The sequence below is a fragment of the Salmo trutta genome, chromosome 21, assembly GCF_901001165.1.
Source record: "Salmo trutta chromosome 21, fSalTru1.1, whole genome shotgun sequence".
Lineage (NCBI taxonomy): Eukaryota > Metazoa > Chordata > Actinopteri > Salmoniformes > Salmonidae > Salmo > Salmo trutta.
This window is the reverse complement of record NC_042977.1, coordinates 255,759-280,692: the sequence shown is the minus strand read 5'-3', so window position 1 is coordinate 280,692 and position 24,934 is coordinate 255,759. Positions and strand designations below refer to the sequence as shown.

General features: G+C 41.3%; 2 protein-coding genes across 10 annotated transcripts in view; one reads left to right on the top strand and one right to left on the bottom strand.

Annotated features, from left to right (window-relative positions):
- Positions 1–12,921, bottom strand: part of asap1a (ArfGAP with SH3 domain, ankyrin repeat and PH domain 1a) — a 210,569-nt gene extending 197,648 nt beyond the window's left edge. For 7 of the 9 annotated variants that reach the window (XM_029703920.1, XM_029703922.1, XM_029703923.1 and 4 more), the window contains exons 1-2: positions 12,528–12,920; positions 12,271–12,397 (exon numbers count right to left, since the gene is read on the bottom strand). In XM_029703920.1, the coding sequence (XP_029559780.1) occupies positions 12,271–12,396 (126 nt within the window). In that variant the 5' untranslated portion in view covers position 12,397; positions 12,528–12,920. Of the gene's footprint in view, positions 1–12,270 lie in introns of all 9 variants that reach the window. The other 2 variants (XM_029703926.1, XM_029703921.1) reach the window with 2 other exon arrangements.
- An 8,928-nt stretch (positions 12,922–21,849) lies between these two features.
- Positions 21,850–22,681, top strand: LOC115157700 (proline-rich protein 1-like). Its single transcript, XM_029706154.1, has 2 exons — positions 21,850–21,872; positions 22,219–22,681. The coding sequence occupies exons 1-2, from the start codon at positions 21,850–21,852 to the stop codon at positions 22,679–22,681; spliced, it is 486 nt and encodes a 161-aa protein (XP_029562014.1).
- Positions 22,682–24,934: the final 2,253 nt, after the last annotated feature.

Genomic DNA, 24,934 nt, shown 5'->3' with positions numbered 1-24,934 from the left:
ATGATTATTATTATTTGACCATGCTGGTCATTTATGAACATTTTAACATCTTGACCATGTTCTGTTATAATATCCACCCGGCACAGCCAGAAGAGGACTGGCCACCCCTCATAGCCTGGTTCCTCTCTAGGTTTCTTCCTAGGTTATTGGCCTTTCTAGGGAGTTATTCCTAGGGAGTTTTTCCTAGCCACCGTGCTTCTTTCACATGCATTGCTTGCTGTTTGGGGTTTTAGGCTGGGTTTCTGTACAGCACTTTGAGATATCAGCTGATGTACGAAGGGCTATATAAATAAATTTGACTTGATTTGGCAACTCATCCTGTGGCAGAGTGTGGCAGTGTGTGTAGGCCTTCCTGAAGACGAACAACGTATATGAAACGCTTCAGTCTGATTTTAGACCCCATCATAGCACTGAGACTGCACTCGTGAAGGTGGTAAATGACCATTTAATGGCGTCAGACTGAGGCTCTGCATCTGTCCTGGTGCTCATAGACCTTAGTGCTGCTTTTGATCCCATCGATCACCACATTCTTTTGGAGAGATTGGAAACCCAAATTGGTCTACACAGACAAGTTCTGGCCTGGTTTAGATCTTATCTGTCGGAAAGATATCAGTTTGTCTCTGTGAATGGTTTGTCCTCTGACAAATCAACTGTAAATTTCGGTGTTCCTCAAGGTTCCGTTTTAGGACCACTATTGTTTTCACTATATATTTTACCTCTTGGTGATGTCATTCGGAAACATAACTTTCACTGCTATGTGGACGATACACAGCTGTACATTTCGATGAAACATGGCGAAGCACCAAAATTGCCCTCTCCGGAAGCCTGTGTTACTTACATAAGAATGTGGATGCGGCAAATTATTTACTTTTAAACTCGGACAAAACAGAGATGCTAGTTCTAGGTCCCAAGAAACAAAGCAATCTTCTGTTGGATCTGACAATTAACCTTGATGGTTGTACAGTCATTTCAAATAAAACTGTAAAGGACCTCGACGTTACTCTGGACCCTGATCTCTCTTTTGACAAACATATCAAGACTGTTTCAAGGACAGCCTTTATCATCTACGTAACATTGCAAACAAAAAAAAAACGGTAAATTTCTGTCCAAAAATGATGCATAAAAATGCTTTTGTCACTTCTAGATAAGACTACTGCAATGCTCTACTTTCCAGCTACCCGCATAAAGCACTAAATAAACTTCAGTTACTGCTAAACACAGCAGCTAGAATCTTGTCTACAACCAAAAAATGCAATCATATTACTCCTGTGCTAGCCTCTCTACACTGGCTTCCTGTTAAGGCAAGGGCTGATTTCAAGCTTTTACTGCTAACCTACAAAGCATTACATGGGCTTGCTCCTATCCATTTTTCTGATTTGGTCCTGCCGTACATACATACATACATACACGTACGCTGCGGTCACAAGATGCAGGCCTCCTAATTGTCCCTAGAATTTCTCAGCAAACAGCTGGAGGCAGAGCTTTCTCCTATAGAGCTCTATTTTTATGGAATGGTCTGCCTACCCATGTGAGAGACGCAGACTCGGACTCAACCTTTAAGTCTTTATTGAAGACTCATCTCTTCAGTAGGTCCTATGATTGAGTGTAAGCTGGCCCAGGGGTATGAAGGTGAACGGAAAGGCACTGGAGCAACAAACCACCCTTGCTGTCTCTGCCTGGCCGGTTCCGATCTCTCTACTGGGATTCTCTGCCTCTAACCCTATTACGGGGGCTGAGTCACTGGCTTACTGGCGCTCTTCCATGCTGTCCCTAGGAGGAGTGCGTCACTTGAGTGGGTTGACCCTGTCTGGGTCCTGTCTGGGTTGGCGCCCCCCTCGGGTTTGTGCCGTGGGGGAGATCTTCGTGGGCTATACTCGGCCTTGTCACAGGGTAGTGGTGTGGGGACTGTGCTTTGGCAAAGTGGGTGGGGTTATATCCTGGCCCTGTCCGGAGGTATCATCGGATGGGGCCACAGTGTCCCCCACCCCTGCTGTCTCATCCTCCAGTAATTATGCTGCAATAGTTTGTGTCGGGGAGCTAGGGTCAGTCTGTTATATCTGGAGTATTTCTCTTGTCTTATCTGGTGTCTTGTGTGAATTTAAGTATGCTCTCTCTAATTCGCTCTCTTTCTCCCTCTCTCTTTCTCTTCTCTCAGAGGACCCGTGCCCTAGGACCATGCCTCAGGACTACCTGGCATGATGACTCCTTGCTGTCCCCAGTCCACATGGTCGTGCTGCTGCTCCAGTTTCAACTTTTCTGCCTGTGGCTATGGAACCCTGACCTGTTCACCGGACGTGCTACCTTGTCCCAGACCTGCTGTTTTCAACTCTCTAGACACAGCAGGAGTTGTAGAGATACTCTCAATGATCGGCTATGAAAAGCCAACTGGCATTTACTCCTGAGGTGCTGACCTGTTGCACCCTCTACAACCACTGATGATGATGATGGATGATGATGATGATGATTATTATTATTATTATTATTATTATTATTATTATCATCATCATCATTATTATTAAACCCTGCTGGTCATCTATCAATGTTTGAACATCTCCACCTGGCACAGTCATAAGAGGACTGGCCACCCTTCAGGGCCGAGTTCCTCTCAAGGTTTCTTCCTAGATTCCTGCCTTTCTAGAGTTTTTCCTAGCCACCGTGCTTCTACATATGCATTACTTGCCGTTTGGGGTTTTAGGCTGGGTTTCTGTATAGCACTTTGTGACATCGGCTGACTTAAAAAGGGATTTATAAATACATTTGATTGATTGATCCTGAATTTAATTGCTCCATCGATCACTCCATACATCCATCTAAACCTGACATCCTAGAAGTCGTCAAAATTACGCGACTTATGATTTGTGTAGGCCGGTTTCTGGGACTAATCATAACGGTTTGAATGTGCTCATATTTGAGAAGTCAAATCCAGACTCATGGTGGAGAAGAAAAGTTAGTGGCCATGGAATTTGGCCGGATCGATGTAGATGGGTAGCCAATCAATAGATTTTGTAACATCATATCCAACGATCCTGAAGTGGATGTTGGTTTGAATTGCTCAAAAATCTATTTACAACAAAATGCTTGCAATGTGATTGAGGACGACTTAATGGACTTTTTTACAATCCGAAGAGGAAACGACTCAAGCAAGCTCATCAGATCTAACAACACAATGTCCGGAAAAAGAAAAGGGGATAAGTGGAGGAGTGGAGGAGGAATTGATAGACACTGGAAAAATTGACAGACACTGTGGATGAGTCATCAGGGCAGAGCCCCAGCCAGCCATGGGGAACAGGGACATCATTATTAAGTAAAATCCCAGCCTGCTTTCAAAATGAGGGTTGTGTTCACTCCCCACCCATGGTCTACTCCCCTACTTGCAACAATCTCTGTGTCTGACATGGTGCATATTCAACATTAAGAGTTAAGTTCTGTCGACAACACCTAAAAGGCATTACGATGTATTTATAATGCATTGTTATACCGGTAAAAGCCTATGTCCTACCCCCAAACAATGTTACGGGATTTGAAAAAAATTGAAAATGTCAATGCAATCCAATCCATTAGGAGTTAGTGTATGTGGAGGTGTTTCATACATCTGTTCAGTGCTCTTTCTTGAGGAAAAGATGTAACATTGTACAGTATAATATGCCCAATTCTAAATCATATAATATGCCCAATAGTCTATTATATTCTACCCCGTGGACAAGACTATTATATATATTCTCTACCCCGTGGACAAGCCTATTATATATATTCTCTACCCCGTGGACAAGCCTATTATATATATTCTCTACCCCGTGGACAAGCCTATTATATATATTCTCTACCCCGTGGACAAGCCTATTATATATATTCTCTACCCCGTGGACAAGCCTATTATATATTCTCTACCCCGTGGACCAGACTATTATATTAATTCTACCCCGTGGACCAGACTATTATATTTATTCTACCCCGTGGACAAAACTATTATATATTCTACCCCGTGGACAAAACTATTATATATATTCTACCCCGTGGACAAGACTAATATATATTCTACCCCGTGGACAAGACTATTATAATCTACCACGTGGACAAGACTATTATATTCTACCACATGGACAAGACTATTATATTCTACCACATGGACAAGACTATTATATTCTACCACATGGACAAGACTATTATATTCTACCACATGGACAAGACTATTATATTCTACCCCATAGACAAGACCAATTAGTGTTGTTTTTTGGTTGTCTGGTTGTAATCAGTCATGAGAACTATGCCACAACATTAGAATTTAGACTGTTCGACATTTCAACAATGCGTATTTCACACCATCCCTCATCCAACACTTAACCTACATTAAAGTTGCAATCATGTTACATCTAAAAGAAATGCCCATGTGGTAGTGTCAACCTCTCCCATTGCTCTAGTAATGCAATGCTTCCTGACTCCCTGGCAGGCTAGCAGTAGCAGGCCAGGTGAGTGTTGTGCGCTAGCCCGTAGAAGTAGATTAATACCCTCTCTGTATCCCTCCAGCACTGTAGCTCTGAAAAACACTCTCCTGTAACACAAGTGCACTACGGCTTCTGTCTATATTCAGCACACAACAAATCTCCACTCTTCAGAGGATGTAATATGAGCTAGGGCCCGTTCCCTACCAGATTTGTTCCAGTCGGCACTCGGATTTGAACTGGCAACCTTCCCATTTCTTGCCCCCCTACCTGCTGTCCCTATTAAAAAGGGGAATTTCACCCTGGGGGACCGTAGTTGTTTCGATCAATGTTTGAGGGATTTCGAGGTCAGTGAGATGTGTTTCACACATAATTGTCCACGAAGAGGGCGGGACTTGGCTTTGCGCCGAATATACACTATGATGGGGGTGAGAGATCTGAAAATAAATGTAGTGCTGCTTTGTATCCTCCTCTATGTTATACCGATTGAACTATCCATTTTTGTGTGTAGATATAGCTGTCCTTGTTTGATAGTGCCATCGGACATCTTTCAGCGATGTTCCTATCGGCAAATTTATTGCTAAATATACAAGGTGACACATTTTTTCTCTGAAAGACTACAACTCATGTTGGGCAGTGCTTCCTGCTCTCCCCCAAGACTGAGGCAGACACAACACAAAACCCTGTTGGCAAAACTAAAGAACTGACCAGACACAATGGCTTCAAGTGATTCCTCTCATCAATACGAATTCGACCATGGAGCATTTTGTGATATTCTATTAGCTACATGGTGACATTCAACCATACATGTTTCAATCGGAATATAGGGAAGAGGATTCTCAACAAAAAGCTGGATTTAGCTAGAAAATCTGATATAGCCGATGCCAGCACCAAGAGGGCAGATGAAGAGGGCGAAGTAAGTCATTTTTCATGAAAGCCACCTAGCTAGCTAACTTTGGTATATCTACTGAAACCCATAGTGTATTGCTGGCTAAAATCCATTGTGTACAGTATGGGGAAATCAAATTATTTTCTGTTTGCTAACTTGGGTAGGAAGCTACGTAGCTAGCTAGTCTAGCTAAACAGCTACCGGTAGCCATATCTGACAAAGAGAGAAGAGGGTTTTACAAGAGGAAATTTATTGCATCTTGATTGTAAAACCTCTTCTCTTTTAAGTCGTAGATATGGCTACTATGTACTAAATGTCCCAAACAGCAAGCTACTAGCGGTACAACCAGCCGCCTAAAGCTAGGTTTACCAGCAAACATCTGTGGTGTTTCATCTGCGGTGTGTAATGAGGAGCAACCAGATGCTGCACTTGACTCAATGAAATTACTTATTGCAGTTACTAATAAGCACGCACCTGGATGGAAAATGACTGAGGATAATAGTACACGATATTGACACTCGTATTTGACACATTTTCAATTTAAGCCTACTAGAGAGCGTGTGCCCTCAGGCCTGGAGGGAAACTAAAGTCATTCCGCTACCCAAAAGTAAAGCCCCTTTACAGGCTCAAATAGCCGACCAAATCAGTCTGTTATCAACCCTTAGGAAACTTCTGGGGAAAATGGTGTTTGACCAGATACAACGCTTTTTCAGAGTAAACAAATTGACAACAGCCTTTCAGCACACAGGGAAGGACACTCAACAAGCATGGAACAAATGACTGATGATTGGCTGAGAGAAATTGATAAAATGATTGTGGGGGCTGCTTTTGACATTATTGATCATAGTCTGCTGCTGGAAAAAACGTATGTGTTATGGCTTTACACCTCCTGCTATAATGTGGATAGAGTTACTTGTCTAACACAGAGGCGTTCTTTGATTGAATCCTCTCAGGTAGAAGCAGGAATTTCCCAGGGTAGCTGTTTAGGCCCCTTGCTTTTTTCAATCTTTACTAACATGCCATTGGCTTTGAGTTAGACCAGTGTGTCAATGTATGTGGATGACGCAACACTATACACGTTAGCTACTACGTCAACTGAAATGACTGCAACACTTAAAGAGTTGCAGTTAGTTTCGGAATGGGTAGCAAAGAATAAGTTAGTCTTAAATATTTCCAAAATTAAAAGCATTGTATTTGGAACAATTTATTCACTAAACCCTAAACATCAACTACATCTCGTATTGAATAATATGGAAATTGAGCAAGTTGAGATGCCTAAACTGCTTGGAGTTACCCTGGATTGTAAACTGTCATGGTCAAAACATATTGATACTAGAGGTCGACCAATTAATCAGAATGGCCGATTAATTAGGGCCGATTTCAAGTTTTCATAACAATTGGTAAATCGGCATTTTTGGACACTGATAATGGCCAATTACATTGCACTCCATGAGGAGACTGCATGGCAGGCTGATTACCTGTTATGCGAGTGCAGCAAGGAGCCAAGGTAAGGTGCTAGCTAGCATTAAACGTATCTTATAAAAAACAATCAATCTTAACATAATCACTAGTTAACTACACATGATGATATGATATTACTAGTTTATCTAGCTTGTCCTGCGTTGCATACAAATCGATGCTGTGCCTGTTTATCTATCATTGAATCATAGCCTACTTCGCCAAACGGGTGATTTAACAAGCGCAATCGCGAAAAAAAGCACTGTCGTTGCACCAATGTGTACCTAACCATAAACATCAATACCTTCCTTAAAATCAATACACAAGTATATATTTTTAAACCTGCATATTTAGTTAATATTGCCTGCTAACATGAATCTCTTAACAAGGGAAATTGTGTCACTTCTCTTGCGTTCTGTGCAACAGAGTCAGGGTATATGCAGCAGTTTGGGCCGCCTGGCTCGTTGCGAACTGTGAAGACTATTTCTTCCTAACAAAGACAGCCAACTTTGCCAAACGGGGGATGATTTAACAAAAGCACATTTGCGAAAAAAGCACAATCGTTGCACGAATGTACCTAACCATAAACATCAATGCCTTTCTTAAAGTCAATACACAGAAGTATATATTTTTAAACCTGCATATTTAGTTAAAAGAAATTCAGGTTAGCAAGCAATATTAAACTAGGGAAATTGTATCACTTCTCTTGCGTTCATTGCATGCAGAGTCAGGGTGTATGCAGCAGTTTGGGCCGCATGGCTCATGGCGAACTAATTTTCCAGAATTGTACAAAATTATGACATAACATTGAAGGCTGTGCAATGTAACAGCAATATTTAGACTTATGGATGCCACCCGTTCGATAAAATATGGAACGGTTCCGTATTTCACTGAAAGAATAAACGTTTTGTTTTCGAAATTATAGTTTCCGGATTTGACCACATTAATGACCTAAGGCTCGTATTTGTGTGTTTATTACACTATAATTAAGTCTATGATTTGATATTTGATAGAGCAGTCTGACTGAGCGGTGGTAGGCAGCAGCAGGCTCGTAAGCATTTATTCAAACGGCACTTTATTGCGTTTACCAGCAGCTCTTCGCAACGCTTTAAGCATTGTGCTGTTTATGACTTCACTTCAAGCCTATCAACTCCCGAGATTAGGCTGGCAATACTATAGTGCCTATAAGAACATCCAGTAGTCAAAGGTATATGAAATACAAATGGTAGAGAGAGAAATAGTCCTATAATTACTATAACTACAACCTAAAACATCTTACCTGGGAATATTGAAGACTCATGTTAAAAGGAACCACCAGCTTCCATATGTTCTCATGTTCTGAGCAAGGAACTTAAACGATAGCTTTTTTACATGGCACATATTGCACTTTTACATTGTTCATTCAGTTTTGTTGTAATTGTCATTATTACAAATATCTAAATATCGGCCGATTAATCGGTAGCGGCTTTTTTGGTCCTCCAATAATCGCTATCGCCGTTGAAAAATCAAAAATCGGTCGACCTCTAATTGATACAACAGTAGCTACGATGTCGAGAATCTGTCCATAATATAGCGCTGCTCTGCCTTCTTAACAACGCTATCAACAAGGCAGGTCCTACAGGCCCTCGTTTGTCGCACTTGGACTACTGTTCAGTCATGTGGTCAGGTGCAACAAAGAGGGACTTGGGAAAATTGCAGTTGGCTCAGAACAGAGGCATTAAAATGATTCAAAGTGAAAAGAAATAGCCTATAATAGGCAGACAACTGCGTCATAGCAACCTGTGAGCTTCCTTCACATTCCAATGCATTTGCCACAGGTTACCAATTAGCTGATGTAGATCTCATTGCAAGCCCTTTTTTTTAGGATTTCATTGGACAAAGGCATAGGTTACAGAGCATAGTGAGCATTGGTGGACAGGAAAGGATGCAACACTGGCTCACCATTAAATATTCTTTGTTTTATTAAGCAAGAGATTCTAAAGAAGACCATGAAGGCCAAAACAATCTTTTAAACTTGCTTAATAAAACTACACATTTTTAATGGTGAGTGAACGTTATGCCTTTTCCTGTCCAATGATGTTTACATATTTTTAGGTTGCACCTCTACTCACGTTGGTTGAGCACGCTCTACTTCTTTCCATGGTGAACATTGGTCACAGTTCGGCCTACCAGGGCTAACATGCATGTGTTAAAATTACTGTAGCATCATTGTAGCTTCTAATATATCATAATTTAAAGAATTTGCATTGTGCTGTTTCACATCACTGGTTCACTTCACTACACAGAATGCTTATACACAAATTCCCCAGTAAAAACATGTTGGCTACTCTATGTCCTTCCTAACTTCCCTATTGGCTTCTCCCATTCTGTCTATGCCTTTTCTGAGGACAAATTATTTTCGGAATGGCTGCGTGGCCAAATTGTCTGGTCACCTCTTCCCGATCATCTGAACCCTCTGTCCATGTGTGGGATTCTCTACTTAACAAACAAGCCCATTGTCAAACTCTGGTCAACACGCGCAGATCGTTCGGTTCACCAGACTTAGAACAGGCTACTCTGGCGTAGCAATCAAATTGTGCTGTGCTGCATGATTATTGAGAAGCAAAATAACATGTGTATGTATGTTATTTGTGGTTAAAAACGCAGAACAGGCTACTCTGACAAATTTCAATCATGTGCAGTCTATCAAATCGCGGGGTGTTGCATGATCATTAAGAAGCGAAATAACAGTTGTTTTGCCCCATTGCAATGTGTAGACTGCGTCATGATTATGTTTGTGTTACTGCAATGTCCTTAGGTTGTACCCTACATCCTAAATTAGCCTCCAATAAAAAAATATCTATTTTAAAATGTTCATTTTCAGAGTTTTTATATTAAGCCATTTAGAAATGAGGCAGAGACGTTAATAAACTAGCACATGCACAGCCTCAGTAACATGGCCCAGTTCACCGAGTAGGAGGAGTTTTCACTGGGTGAAAAGTGATTGCATCCGTTTTGTAACTGGGCTACCTCCCAGGCATGAGTGCCCCTGTAACAGTAATGCTTCCGTCCCTCTCCTTGCTCTCCAACCTGGGCTTGAACCAAGGACCCTCTGATCACATCAACAACTTCCTACAAGAAGCACCGTTACATACCGCTCTGCAAATGCCGCCACAACTACAAAGCGAGTGACGTCATTTATACTTAACACTGCTAACTAGCTAGCCATTTCACATTAGTTACACCCCGTTCAAAGCTGATGTCAAGCACTTGGAGTATTATTTTTTATTTCACTAGGCAAGTCAGTTACGAACAAATTCTTATTTACAATGACGGCCAAGGAACGACAGCTCGGGGATTCGATCTAGCAACCTTTCGGTTACTGGCCCAACGCTCTAACAACTAGGCTACCTGCCGCCACAAAAGTAGAGTAATGAGAGTTTCAGAGTTGTTGCATGAATAAGGGTTTGCGCTTAATAAAATCCCCATGTGCTTTATCTGCCTTCACAATGAAAACTAGTTTGAAAATTCAAACATTTATTTTATGGAAAATATATGTTCCTTAACGATGCAACATGCTGCCTTAGTGACAATATGACCGGTGCAGATTACTGTTCGATTAGAGAAGGGCTCCATCACAGGTTTGCCCAGTCACGTCACGGGCCATAACCCAGTGCACCCCAGTTTAGCCTAATCGAACTCCCTCATTTTTACTTAGAGGAGGTGTGGGCAGTTTGCTCTGCCAATCCAAAGCTATATGGTTACAAGTAGTGTAGCGAGCAGTGTGGGAATGACATTCCTAAATTCTTACAAAACAGACAAGGCGGAATTGTAGGCCTACATTATCGATTGATACAATGTAGCCTAGGAAACAGCACTGGCGACTAGGCTGGGTTAAGTGTACCCTATCAGTATATGGCATTGCAATATCACACAGCTTTGCTGCGCTGTACAGTGGCATATTTGAGTCAAATAATTTTACAATCATTGCATAGCCTATGCTTTGCTGCACATGTGAACTGCCATGGCCATAAACAGCCTAACTGTTCTAAAAAACAAAACAAAAAACTTATGGGGGTGGGGGATAAAACGAATAGGGCCGCCAGCGTGGGAACCCTGCTCTACGGGCATATCAAAGTTCCAGAGTGGGATCTCTGCTAGTTTTAAAGATATGGCCCATTTTATTCAGAGAAATTGGAATAGTAGGCAATATTACCAATCACAGCCCACCTTTTACTTGTATCATTGCACATACTGCAAATCACTAGCAGAGGGCAAACATTTTTTATCAATTCTCATTAATTCTGTTGGTAATGCAAATTGGATAATATGTCTAAAGTAGCAGAGATCCCACTCTAGAACTTTGACATGCCCATACAGTATATTATGTTCAACAATATAAAAGAAAAATGTGCCACAAATTGTGTTTTCAACATCTTTATATGTATTTTTTTTTTTTATTGATATCAATATACTACTCATATTAAAGCTTCATATGACACCAAGTGTTGCTTTGTAGCACCTACAGATTAAACATTATGGAGTCTTAAAGGGATAGTTCACCCAAATTACAAAATGACATTTTGGTTTCCTTACCCCGTAAGCAGTCTATGGACAAGGCATGACAGCAACCCATACTATGGTTTAGTTTCCCTGACACTGTTTCCAGATGCTAACATTTTAGCATGTGGCACAAATACTATTCAAGTCATGGGACCAATATTAGCATGTGGAAACAGTGCCAGGGAAACTAAACCAAAGCATGGATTGCTGTCACACCTTGAACATGGACTGCTTACAGGGTAAGGAAACCAAAATGTAATTTTGTAATTTGGGTGAACTATTTTAGATTTTAAGTCATTTAGCATACACTCTTATCCAGAGTGACTTACAGGAGCAATTAGAGATAAGTGCATTGCTCAGGGGCACATCGGCAGATTTTCTACCTAGTCGGGTTGGGGATTCAAACCAGCAACCTTTCGGTTTCTGGCCAACCCTCTTAACTACCTGCCGCCTGTAAAAGGAGGCCGGGTATGCCCAAAATGTAATAAATATGGTAACTTCGATCAATTATTTCTTAATTATGCTTTAAGATACAGATGTCAAATGTATGTCAACAGTCTTCCTCCACGTTGTTTTATTTAATTTCGTGAAAATCCCCCCAATCATGTTTTTTTTTCTGTCCTGGTTTCGTATGGAATTACTACTACCATCCTATATTAAAATAGACCTACCAGAACAATGGACTTATCTGACCATTCATTCTTCTGCATGCCAACACTCATCCCTGCGGGAAATGCATGGCCCCTATTGCACAACGTGAACGCATTGTAGCCTAGCATAGCCTGCCCTACAGGTAGAGCATAATGAATGCTGTGTTGAAGCAGTTCGAGAGAGATTTGGGGCCGATTTCATTCACTTTCAAGAGCCGACCATGGATAAATGGGCAATTGCATGACATTCACGTAACTCATTGCCAATTATGGTTTTTATGGACGGCCTTACCTCCTCCAGAACATTGACGGTGTTCTTACAGCTCTGCAACCGGGTGGTGAAACTGGAAGTCGTGGGGGAATTGTAGTCCTCGGTGGTCTCCGAGAGGAACTCGGATACCGATATCTGGTCTGGCATCCTTTACCACGGAAAAAGATGAGTGGAAGATCAAAAAACCAACACCACGAATTAGAGATTGAAATAGGAATTGTAGGCTACGGAATCAACCTTTGTTTAATAACACACGATGAGATAACAATTTTAAAAACCTTCTCCGTTGGATATGGTGAAATGTCCTGCCCTATAGTCCTCTCCACACTATTTCCAACCTTTCCCTCTATCCAAGCTTTAATTACACCCTTTCAGCTGTAAAACCCCGATTCAGTTGTGTCCCCGAATCCTCCAAAACAAATGGTATGCACGGGCGACAGATGTCCTCATACCCAAATGTGGTGATAGGATTTTTCAAGAACAAGCTTTTGGGCACCGAGAGACAATTCAGTTAATGCAATTATTGTAGAGGCTCTGGCAGCCGCTTATCTTTTCCCCTTGTTTTTTTCTCTCGCCCTAACCGACCGTATCTGCTGTCTGTCATTAGCGGACGCACGCCATGTCCCTCCCCGCGTTAGTGACGAAAATAAACAAGGAGAGCTTTGCGCATGCCTCGGCCCTGTGAAGAGAAACAGAAGTGTGAGGGAAATCATTCACATAATGATTTCAGCGTGTAGAATACATTTGTAAGTGTGTCACTGATGAATTGTGAACATGAAATAATACTCTGTAGTTGTAAACACATATACTCAAACGTGTAACTGATGAGTTGTGAACATGAAAAAAATGAATTTGCGCAACAATTGCCTCACATGTCAATTTCACGCGCTCAGACTTTTAGCTGTACTTTTGCGCCCTACAATGACAAAAATATTGGTAGATGTGCAAACAGCCATTTGCAAGTAAGGCGAGAGAGAGCATGAGCTCTGGGAGGTGGGACCTGTTTCTTCTTCTATGAGGTTTAGTGACTGTGGCATCAAATAAATGTTGCATTACTGCCACCAACTAGACTGGAGTATAACTCCATTATACTTTGCTTAAAACAAATCCACAAATACTCTACAATAACCCATAGACTCCTTTAAAACCCACCTACCTACTAAGCCAGTGACTCAGCCCCTGTAATAGGGTTAGAGGCAGAGAATCCCAGTGGAGAGAGGGGAACCGGCCAGGCAGAGACAGCAAGGGCGGTTCATTGCTCCAGTGCCATTCCGTTCACCTTCACACTCCTGGGCCAGACTACACTCAATCATAGGACCTACTGAAGAGATGAGTCTTCAATAAAGACTTAAACGTTGAGACCGAGTCTGCGTCTCTCACATGGGTAGGCAGACCATTCCATAAAAATTGAGCTCTATAGGAGAAAGCCCTGCCTCCAGCTGTTTGCTTAGAAATTCTAGGGACAATTAGGAGGCCTGCGTCATGTGACCGTAGCGTACGTGTTGGTATGTACGGGAGGACCAAATCGGAAAGATAGGTAGGAGCAAGCCCATGTAATGCTTCGTAGGTTAGCAGTTAAACCTTGAAATCAGCCCTAACCTTAACAGGAAGCCAGTGTAGAGAGGCTAGCACTGGAGTAATATGATCAAATTTTTGGGTTCTAGTCAAGATTCTAGCAGCCGTATTTGGCACTAACTGAAGTTTATTTAGTGCTTTATCCGGGTAGCCGGAAAGTAGAGCATTGCAGTAGTCTAACCTAGAAGTGACAAAAGCATGGATACATTTTTCATCATAATTTTTGGACAGAACATTTCTGATTTTTGCAATGTTACATAGATGGAAAAAAGCTGTCCTTGAAACAGTCTTGATATGTTCGTCAAAAGAGAGATCAGGGTCCAGAGTAAAGTCAAGGTCCTTCACAGTTTTATTTGAGACGACTGTACGACCATCAATATTAATTGTCAGATTCAACAGAAGATCTCTTTGTTTCTTGGGACAAGCATCTCTGTTTTGTACAAGTTTAAAAATGGAACATTTGCAGCCATCCACTTCTTTATGTCTGACACACAGGCTTCCAGCGAGGGCAATTTTGGGGCTTCACCGTGTTTCATCGAAATGTACAGCAGTGTGTCATCCGCATAGCAGTGAAAGTTAACATTATGTTTTCGAATGACATCCTCAAGAGGTAAAATATATAGTGAAAACAATAGTGGTCCTAAAACGGAACCTTGAGGAACACTGAAATTTACAGTTGATTTGTCAGAGGACAAACCATTCACAGAGACAAACTGATATCTTTCCGACAGATATGATCTAAACCAGGCCAGAACTTGTCCGTGTAGATCAATTTGGATTTCCAATCTCTCCAAAAGAATGTGGTGATCGATGGTATCAAAAGCAGCACTGAGGTCTAGGAGCACGAGAACAGATGCAGAGCCTCGGTCTGACGCCATTAAAAGCTAATTTACCACCTTCACAAGTGCAGTCTCAGTGCTATGATGGGGTCTAAAACCAGACTGAAGCATTTTGTATACATTGTTTGTCTTCAGGAAGGTAGTGAGTAGCTTCGTTAACAGCTTTTTCTAGAATTTTTGAGAGGAATGGGAGATTCGATATAGGCCAATAGTTTTTTATATTTTCTGGGTCAAGGTTTGGCTTTTTCAAGAGAGGCTTTATTACTGCCACTTTTAGTGAGTTTGGTACACATCCGGTGGATAGAGAGCCGTTTATTATGTTCAACATAGGAGGGCCAAGCACAGGAAGCAGCTCTTTCAGTAGTTTAATTGGAACAGGGTCCAGTATGCAGCTTGAAGGTTTAGAGGCCATGATTATTTTCATCAATGTGTCAAGAGATATAGGTAGCAAAGTAAGGTTAGCAACAAAAAGTTCGCAACAATACGCACAGCAGCACGTAAACACCGATTCCACATCGCCTAACTCCCTTTTCACCCACCCTGAAACCACAAATGGATCAGCCAAAAGGCAAGGGTCCACTTTTACCCAAAATTTCTACAGACTCATCTTAATCCTGACCCTCGGTGCAAGCCTCGGGCTCCAAGAACTTCACCACACCTACCACCTCCAATACTTCGCCCTCATTCACTTCCATTTCTCCTCCTCTCTTCGTTCCAGTATATAGCTCACTCTGCTTACACTTTCTACCATTAATTCAACTAACCATCTCCCTTTTTTCCTCAGTTTTTAACCAATTCAACTTCACCCTCTTCCTTCTTCTCTCTGTTCGACCTCCTCTGCCTCTCTTTTTCCCTCCATTTCTCTTCCGTAATTCAAGTATACAGTTGAAGTCGGAAGTTTACATACAGTGGGGGAAAAAAGGATTTGATCCCCTGCTGATTTTGTACGTTTGCCCACTTACAAAGAAATGATAAGTCTATAATTTTAATGGTAGGTTTATTTGAACAGTGAGAGACAGAATAACAACAACAAAAAATCCAGAAAAACGCATGTCAAAAATGTTATAAAATGATTTGCATTTTAATGAGGGAAATAAGTATTTGACCCCTCTGCAAAACATGACTTAATACTTGGTGGCAAAACCCTTGTTGGTAATCACAGAGGTCAGACGTTTCTTGTAGTTGGCCACCAGGTTTGCACACATCTCAGGAGGGATTTTGTCCCACTCCTCTTTGCAGATCTTCTCCAAGTCATTAAGGTTTCGAGGCTGCCGTTTGGCAACTCAAACCTTCAGCTCCCTCCACAGATTTTCTATGGGATTAAGGTCTGGAGACTGGCTAGGCCACTCCAGGACCTTAATGTGCTTCTTCTTGAGCCACTCCTTTGTTGCCTTGGCCGTGTGTTTTGGGTCATTGTCATGCTGGAATACCCATCCACGACCCATTTTCAATGCCCTGGCTGAGGGAAGGATGTTCTCACCCAAGATTTGACGGTACATGGCCCCGTCCATCGTCCCTTTGAAGCGGTGAAGTTGTCCTGTCTCCTTAGCAGAAAAACACCCCCAAAGCATAATGTTTCCACCTCCATGTTTGACAGTGGAGATGGTGTTCTTGGGGTCATAGGCAGCATTCCTTCTCCTCCAAACACGTCGAGTTGACTTGATGCCAAAGAGTGCCATTTTGGTCTCATCTGACCACAACACTTTCACCAGTTGTCCTCTGAATCATTCAGATGTTCATTGGCAAACTTCAGACGGCATGTATATGTGTTCTTGAGCAGGGGGACCTTGCGGCCACTGCAGGATTTCAGTCCTTCACGGCGTAGTGTGTTACCAATTGTTTTCTTGGTGACTATGGTCCCAGCTGCCTTGAGACCATTGACAAGATCCTCCCGTGTAGTTCTGGGCTGATTCCTCACCGTTCTCATGATCATTGCAACCCCACGAGGTGAGATCTTGCATGGAGCCCCAGGCCGAGGGATATTGACAGTTCTTTTGTGTTTCTTCCATTTGCGAATAATCGCACCAAATGTTGTCACCTTCTCACCAAGCTGCTTGGCGATGGTCTTGTAGCCCATTCCAGCCTTTTGTAGGTCTACAATCTAGTCCCTGACATCCTTAGAGAGCTCTTTGGCTCTTGGCCATGGTGGAGAGTTTGGAATCTGATTGATTGATTGCTTGCTTGCTTCTGTGGACAGGTGTCTTTTTTACAGGTAACAAGCTGCGGTTAGGAGCACTCCCTTTAAGAGTGTGCTCCTAATCTCAGCTCGTTACCTGTATAAAAGTCACCTGGGAGGCAGAAATCTTTCTGATTGAGAGGGGGTCAAATACTTATTTCCCTCATTAAAATGCAAATCAATTTATAACATTTTTGACATGCGTTTTTCTGGATATTTTTGTTGTTATTCTGTCTCTCACTGTTCAAATAAATCTACCATTAAAATTATAGACTGATCCTTTCTTTATCAGTGGGCAAACGTACAAAATCAACAGGGGATCAAATACTTTTTTCCCCCACTGTACACTTTAGCCAAATGCATTTAAACTAAGTTTTTCACAATTCCTGACATTCAATCCTAGTAAAAAGTCCCTCTTTTAGGTCAGTTAGGATCACCACTTTATTTTAAGAATGTGAAATGTCAGAATAATAGTAAAGAAAATGATTTACTTCAGCTTTTATTTCTTTAATCACATTCCCAGTGGGACAGAAGTTTACGTACACTCAATTAGTATTTGGTAGCATTGCCTTTTCGGGTAGCCTTCCACAAGCTTCCCACAATAAGTTGGGTGAATTTTGGCCCATTCCTCCTGACAGAGCTGGTGTAACTGAGTCAGGTTTGTAGGCCTCCTTGCTCGAACACGCTTTTTCAGTTCTGCCCACACATTTTCTATAGGATTGAGGTCAGGGCTTTGTGATGGCCACTCCAATACCTTGACTTTGTTGTCCTTAAGCCATTTTACCACAAATTTGGAAGTATGCTTGGGGTCATTGTCCATTTGGAAGACCCATTCGCGACCAAGCTTTAATTTCCTGACTGATGTCTTGAGATGTTGCTTCATTATATCCACATAATTTTCCTACCTCATTATGCCATCTATTTTGTGAAGTGCACCAGTCCCTCCTGCAGCAAAGCACCCCCACAACATGATGCTGCCCCCCCCCGTGCTTCACGGTTGGGATGGTGATCTTCGGCTTGCAAGCCTGCCCCTTTTTCCTTCAAACATGATGATGGTCATTATGGCCAAACAGTTTCATCAGACCAGTGGACATTTCTCCAAAAAGTGTGATCTTTGTCCCCATGTGCAGTTGCAAACCGTAGTCTGGCTTTTTTATGGCGGTTTTGGAGCAGTGGCTTCTTCCTTGCTGAGCGGCCTTTCAGGTTATTTCCATATAGGACTCGTTTTACTGTGAATATAGATACTTTTGTACCTGTTTCCTCCAGCATCTTCACAAGGTCCTTTGCTGTTGTTCTGGGATTGATTTGCACTTTTCACACCAAAGTACGTTCATCTCTAGGAGACAGAACGCGTCTCCTTCCTGATTGTTATGACGGCTGCGTGGTCCCATTGTCACGTCCTGACCAGTTTAGGTATTATTTGTATTGTAGTTTGGTCAGGACGTGGCAGAGGGTATTTGTTTTGGTTGGTTCGGGGTGGTTGGTTGTGTTTAGGGTGTGTGATTTGTTAGTTCTGGGTGTTGGGTATGTTCTAGGTTGTATTTTCTACGTTCTGTCTAGTTTAGTATTTCTATGTTTAGGTTTGGGTGTGGACTCTCAATTGGAGGCAGGTGTTTCTATTTTCCTCTGATTGAGAGTCCTATATATAGGTATGTGTTTGGGGTTGTTAATGGTGGGTAGTTGTATTTTGCACTGCTGTTATTATTGTAGCCTGTGAAACTGTCGTTCTTTGTTTTCTTCAGTTGGGACCAGACAGGACTGTTTGATGTCGTTGCTATCAAGTGTTTTGTTTGTAGTGGTTCATTTTTATTAAATGTCAAGATTAACACACAACCTCCGCTGCATCTTGGTTTTCTTGTGACGACGTCCGTTACACCCATGGTGTTTATACTTGCGTACTATTGTTTGTACAGATGAACGTGGTACCTTCAGGCGTTTGGAAATTGCTGCCAAGGATGAACCAGACTTGTGGAGGTCTACAATTTATTTTCTGAGGTCTTGGCTGATTTCTTCTGATTTTCCCATGATGTCAAGCAAAGAGGCACTGAGTTTGATTGTAGGCCTTGAAATACATCCACAGGTACACCTCCAATTGACTCAAATTATGTCAATTAGCCTAACAGAAGCTTCTAAAGCCGTGACATAATTTTCTTGAATTTTCCAAGCTGTTAAAAAGGCACAGTCAACTTAGTGTATGTAAACTTCTGACCCACTGGAATTGTGATACAGTGAATTTTAAGTGAAATAATCTGTCTGTAAACAATTGTTGGAAAAATTACTTGTGTCATGCACAAAGTAGATGTCCTAACCGACTTGCTAAAACTATAGTTAACAATTTTGTGGAGTGGTTGAAACACTTAGGTTGGAGTCATTAAACTTCAAGTATAGGTCTCCTTACTGCACTTCTCCTGACATGCATCTCTTTCTTGCTTTCTCAAGGGACGCCATTCCCTGCTCCAGCCTTCCACCACCTGTTTCTTCTAACCAATTTGATTATTTTTCATAGATCAGCATACTCTACACTGGTTGGTTGGTGACAGCTCACATGGGTGGTGTTGTCTGGTTCAACCACCTGTCAATCCAGCCTGGTCTCATAGAGTAGACAAAGCATAGTAAATGTAAATCCAGGATACTTTAATTAGTATGATATGTTACGTTTGTTATGGTTACATAAGACAGAGGGTTACCTATTAAAGGGGTGGTTGGGTGGCCGTATAACGATAACGTCTAGCAACCCAAAGGTTGCGAGTTCGAATCTCATCACGGACAACTTTAGCATTTTAGCTAATTAGAAACTTTTAAACCACTTTCTACTTTTTAGCTACTTTACAACTACTTAGCATGTTAGCTAACCCTTAACCTAACCCTACCCTTAACCATCTTAGCTCAACCTTCCCCTAACCCTAATCTTAACCCTTTAACCTAACTCCTAAACTTAACCCTAGCCCCTAGCCTAGCTAACGTTAGCCCGCTAGATAACTTTAGCCACCTAGCTAGAATTCGTAAGATGTCTTACATTACATTCGTAAGATGTCTAACATATAATAGGAATTGTAATTCATAACATATCATATGAAATTGCAAATAATGCAATTAAGAATTTGTTAACTGACTTGCCTAGTTAAATAAAGGTTAAAATAAAAAAAATGTTTTAAAGAAATTAAATGTAATACTAATGCGAAACGTAACATGACATAGTAAATGAAGGCTCTCAGATTTATGTACAGAATAATACAAAATGCTCTGAGACCAGTTTGGTCAATCATGACATGCATTATGAGTTTACCACTGAGACTGATCATGCAATGTCTACCAATGAATCCCAGCTGTTAGCAGTCATGGCGGGTAAGTTTAAATATCTTTATTTTATGGCTAGGTAGCAAGTGTTTTTCTTCTTTATAATATGTTTTTGGAAGCTATTATCCAAGTCATTGTTATTAAAGTTGCAATATGCAGAAATCCTTCTTCCATTTCCTGGTTGATAAAATTCAAATAGTTTAGATGGTACAATGTGACGATCCTTGTACCTTCTAAACCGCTGTGAAATATCTTTTCAATAACCAAAAATGTTGTGTTTGTCGTCGTAGAAAGGGACCAATGCGCAGCGGGTTTCGTGCTCAACATATTTATTTATAAAATAATGCGAACACCACGGAAGAAAACAAACTAGCGACATGAAACAGTGAAAGCAGGCTCAACAAAAAGCAGTGCTCTCAAACAACTACCCACGAAAAACAAACACACCCTACTATATAGGACTCCCAATCAAAGGCAACTCAACACACCTGCCTTCAATTGAGAGTCCAACCCAAATTAACTATTCATAGAAACACAGACCTAGACCAGTGACAAACCCCATAATACATACATCAACTACCCTCTGCCACGTCCTGACCAAACTACAATAACCAAATATACTCTATACTGGTCAGGACGTGACAGTATTTCAGCTGTTTGAAGCTGGTGTACCAAACTGAAAGTAAAAGACCCAAAAACTTAAGAATGGGAAGCATAGAAATAGCACACATAGAACATATCTACAGCATGTTAGACTTGCTTTCAATTAGAATGACAGATCTATAATGCACAGTTCTTTTTGAATTTGGATTGCCCAAAAAGTTACATATTGCAGCTTTAAGAGTTTAACTCTGACTTTGTAGTCTGATACTAGCTACCAAAATCGATTATGTAAAGTTATTTTCCAATCTATTTTTTAAGCTAGCTAGTTAGCTAACATTAGCTTGACTCTGTATGGAGTCATAGCTAGCTAGCCAGCATTATCATTAGAAAAGACCTAGCAACTGACATAAATCGCATGATTTATTGATCAACTAGTTAGGAACAGATTGCAGTTTACTGGGGAGGGGTGGTCCAAAATAGGGAAGGTTTGTCAAACTTTTCTTTTTTTATTTGGGGAGGGTTATATGTTTTTATTTATTGGGCACAGGGGAGGGCAGTGAGTTTTTTTCCCAGGTTTGCATTTGCTCTTTGGCAGGTTTTACTATATAATTTCTTCCATCCTAGCCAATTTCCTCATCTGCTTGGATGTGCCTCCCCTATATCAAGGGGTTTTGGTACTTCCTTTACTGAAAAAACAGGCTTCTGGCATACAGTTGTGGCAAACCTTTGGCCAATTTGCCACAAACTGATATTTTCACATGCAAATTAGTTTTGTGGCAAACTGTTGCAGTAAATTTGTGGCAACTTGTGAACTTCTGGCAAACAATTCTGGGAAACTTGTGGCGAACATTCTGTTTGCTGCAAACTCAGTATGAATATGCAAATTGGATCAGGTTTTTGTTTACTTTGTGTTAAACAACATTGAAATGCATCTATACTGAACCAAAATAAAAAAACGCAACAGTAAAATATTTTACTGAGTTACAGTTCATATGAGGAAATCAGTCAATTGAAATAAATTCATTAGGCATTATTCTATGGATTTCACATGACTGTGAATACAGATATCTGTGAGCAACAGATGCATATCTTAAAAAAATAGGCCCCACAATGGGCAACAGGAACTCATCATGGTATATTTGTGCATTCAAATGACCATCTGGGCTTTCGTGTCCCTCCCCCTATGCGGAATCTAGCAGGATCCCAGGACACACAGCAGCGCTCACAGCAATTTAGCCCAACAGAGCCGCAGGATCCAAAATAAAAGTATGTAAAAACAGTCAGCTTTTAAACCAAGGTCTTAGTTCAGGTTTCGGCATTCAACAACAACAAACGGTAACTCTAAACTCTTTGAAATTGTTGCATGTTGTGTGTATATTTTTGTGCAGAGCCACAGCCCTGAGTGTGGCTCTGCACAACCCAGCTCTGCCCTCTCCAGTCCTAGTCTTCCCCTGCACAACCCAACTCTGCCCTCTCCAGTCCTGCGTCTTCCCCTGCACAACCCAGCTCTGCCGTCTCCAGTCCTGCGTCTTCCCTGCACAACCCAGCTCTGCCCTCTCCGGTCCTGCGTCTTCCCCTGCACAACCCAGCTCTGCCCTCTCCGGTCCTGCGTCTTCCCCTGCACAACCCAGCTCTGCCCTCTCCGGTCCTGCGTCTTCCCCTGCACAACCCAGCTCTGCCCTCTCCGGTCCTGCGTCTTCCCCTGCACAACCCAGCTCTGCCCTCTCCGGTCCTGCATCTTCCCCTGCACAACCCAGCTCTGCCCTCTCCGGTCCTGCGTCTTCCCCTGCACAACCCAGCTCTGCCCTCTCCGGTCCTGCGTCTTCCCCTGCACAACCCAGCTCTGCCCTCTCCGGTCCTGCGTCTTCCCCTGCACAACCCAGCTCTGCCCTCTCTGGTCCTGCGTCTGCCCCCCCCCCTTCTCTCCTGTTCCTGTGACTGATTCAGATCAGGGAATGGGCTTTAAAGGGACATTCATCAATGTGTATTATATTTGTATATTGTATTTGATGGAAATTATTCATTTTTTTAAAACTCTGTTTACATGTTAAACTCCTTCCAGGGACAAGGGTGTTTGATGACAAGCTGACCTGGGCTTATGCTGTAAATGCAGGGTTGGATAGGTTACTTTCTAAATGTAATCTGTTACAGTAACTACATGTCCAAAATTGTAATCAGTAATGTAACTTTTGGATTACCCAAACTCAGTAACGTAATCTGATTACATTCAGTTACTTTTAGAATACTTTCCCATTAAGAGGCATTACAAGGCGTTACCAATTGAACGACATCTATTGCAGGATAAATCAATGTTAAAGTTTACATAGCTGGCCATATGGATTTTAAATTTAACTTTATGGGTTGGTTAAGTAGGCTTCTTCTAACCCATCGCTTTCTACTACATATAATGATACAATTATACCCATTGATCTTCAAGAATAGGACTTGGAAATATGGAAGTATAGATTAGCCAAATTGTTTTTTACCTGAGCATAACCCCAAAACGAAATACTTATTAGCCAGCCCTACTCTGTTGTTTTATGATTTTGTTGTCATTAATGACTGTTTGGGCCTAATGATTCTAGTTGAAAAATAAATGCTGTGCTCATGGAATGGCAAGCTTTAAGCACTACTGAAAGGTGCTATTTACATGTGAAAAATGAATGCCTTATGCAAAATTTGCTATAGGCCTATTGTTTACATTTTTGTTGGTGACACTTTACCTTGCTGTTCAAAGGGCAAATCCACAGATGAAACAGAAACAAAACGGTCGCCCCACCTCTGTTTTGGTAAAACGATGAGGGATGGGCCTGGAGAAATGTAACCACTCTCGGATTAATAGACAGCTATGGATGCAAGGACTGACCATCCATGATATCAAAATTATTGTTTTAACCATGTTATGAGGCTATACAGTGTTTGTTTACATTTACAAACATTGGAGAAAATCAAGCTTATAATTTGGGTTCTCATGGAGTGTGACAGTTGAACTAAGCTCATGAGTTATATTCTTCAAGAATCAATTGATATATATGCAGTACCAGTCAAAAGTTTGGACACCTACTCATTCAAGTGTTTTTCTTAATTTTTGTTCTATTGTCTACATTGCACAATAATAGTGAAGACATCATAACTATGAAATAACACATATGGAATCATGTAGTAACCAAAAAAGTGTTAAACAAATCAAAAGATATTTCAGATTCTTCAAAGTAGCCACCCTTCGTCTTGATGACAGCTTTGCACACTCTGAGGACATACAAAGGGGTGACACCATCCCCCCCACACACACAGGTGAATAAGCCTGATGTGGAGGTCTTGGAGCTTTTTGTGTGTATGGAGCGTTTCTGGGATATTTTATTTCAGCTCACTTTACATGCGTTTATATTTTTGTTCAGCATACTTGTCATTTGGTTGAGACTAACATTTGTGTATTTTGGTGTGTAGTTGGTTGGCTTTTTAAGTTAGCTGAGATCTCTGCTCAAGTTGGCTAACATTATCTAGCTTGCTAATAATGTTTTGAGGAGAGAGGCTAGCTCCCTGTAGAATCAGGGCAAGAGGGGATGGGGAAGATTATGTGCAGTTGCTCCGATGAGATTAGAGCTAACTGCTACAGAGAGAGAATCTGAGAGCTCACCTTTTTATCTTGATTAGCTAGCTAGCTAGATGTCAATGTCAAACCAATGCAATAATATACTTTTTATTGGATTACTGGGTTAGCTGCTTTTCCTTCAAATGTCTTCCTGTTATAGCTAGGTAATTGTTGTTCTAGCGCAATGTTCGTTAAAGCTGCAATATGTAACATTTTGGGCGACCCGACCAATTGATAGAAAAGTTAGTTATAGATCTGTCATTCTCATTGAAAGCAAGTCTAACAAGCGGTTGATCTGTTCTATATGCTCGATTTCTATGCTTCCCATTCTTAAGTTTTGTTTTTGAGTCTTTTACTTTAGGTTTTTCAAGCAGCTAAAAATACAATATTTTGGAAATTGAAAATATATCAGTTAAGATGGTTTAGAGAAGAAGCGGTCAGTCTGTCATGAGACACAATCCTGTCTCAGAGCTCTACGGACATGAGACAGATGGCAATAGAGTACAAATGGATTATAATATGGAATGTAACACATACACATAATGTGCAAGGTTTAAATTAATAATATTACTACAGATAGCTAGATCTATCCATGCTTCTCCT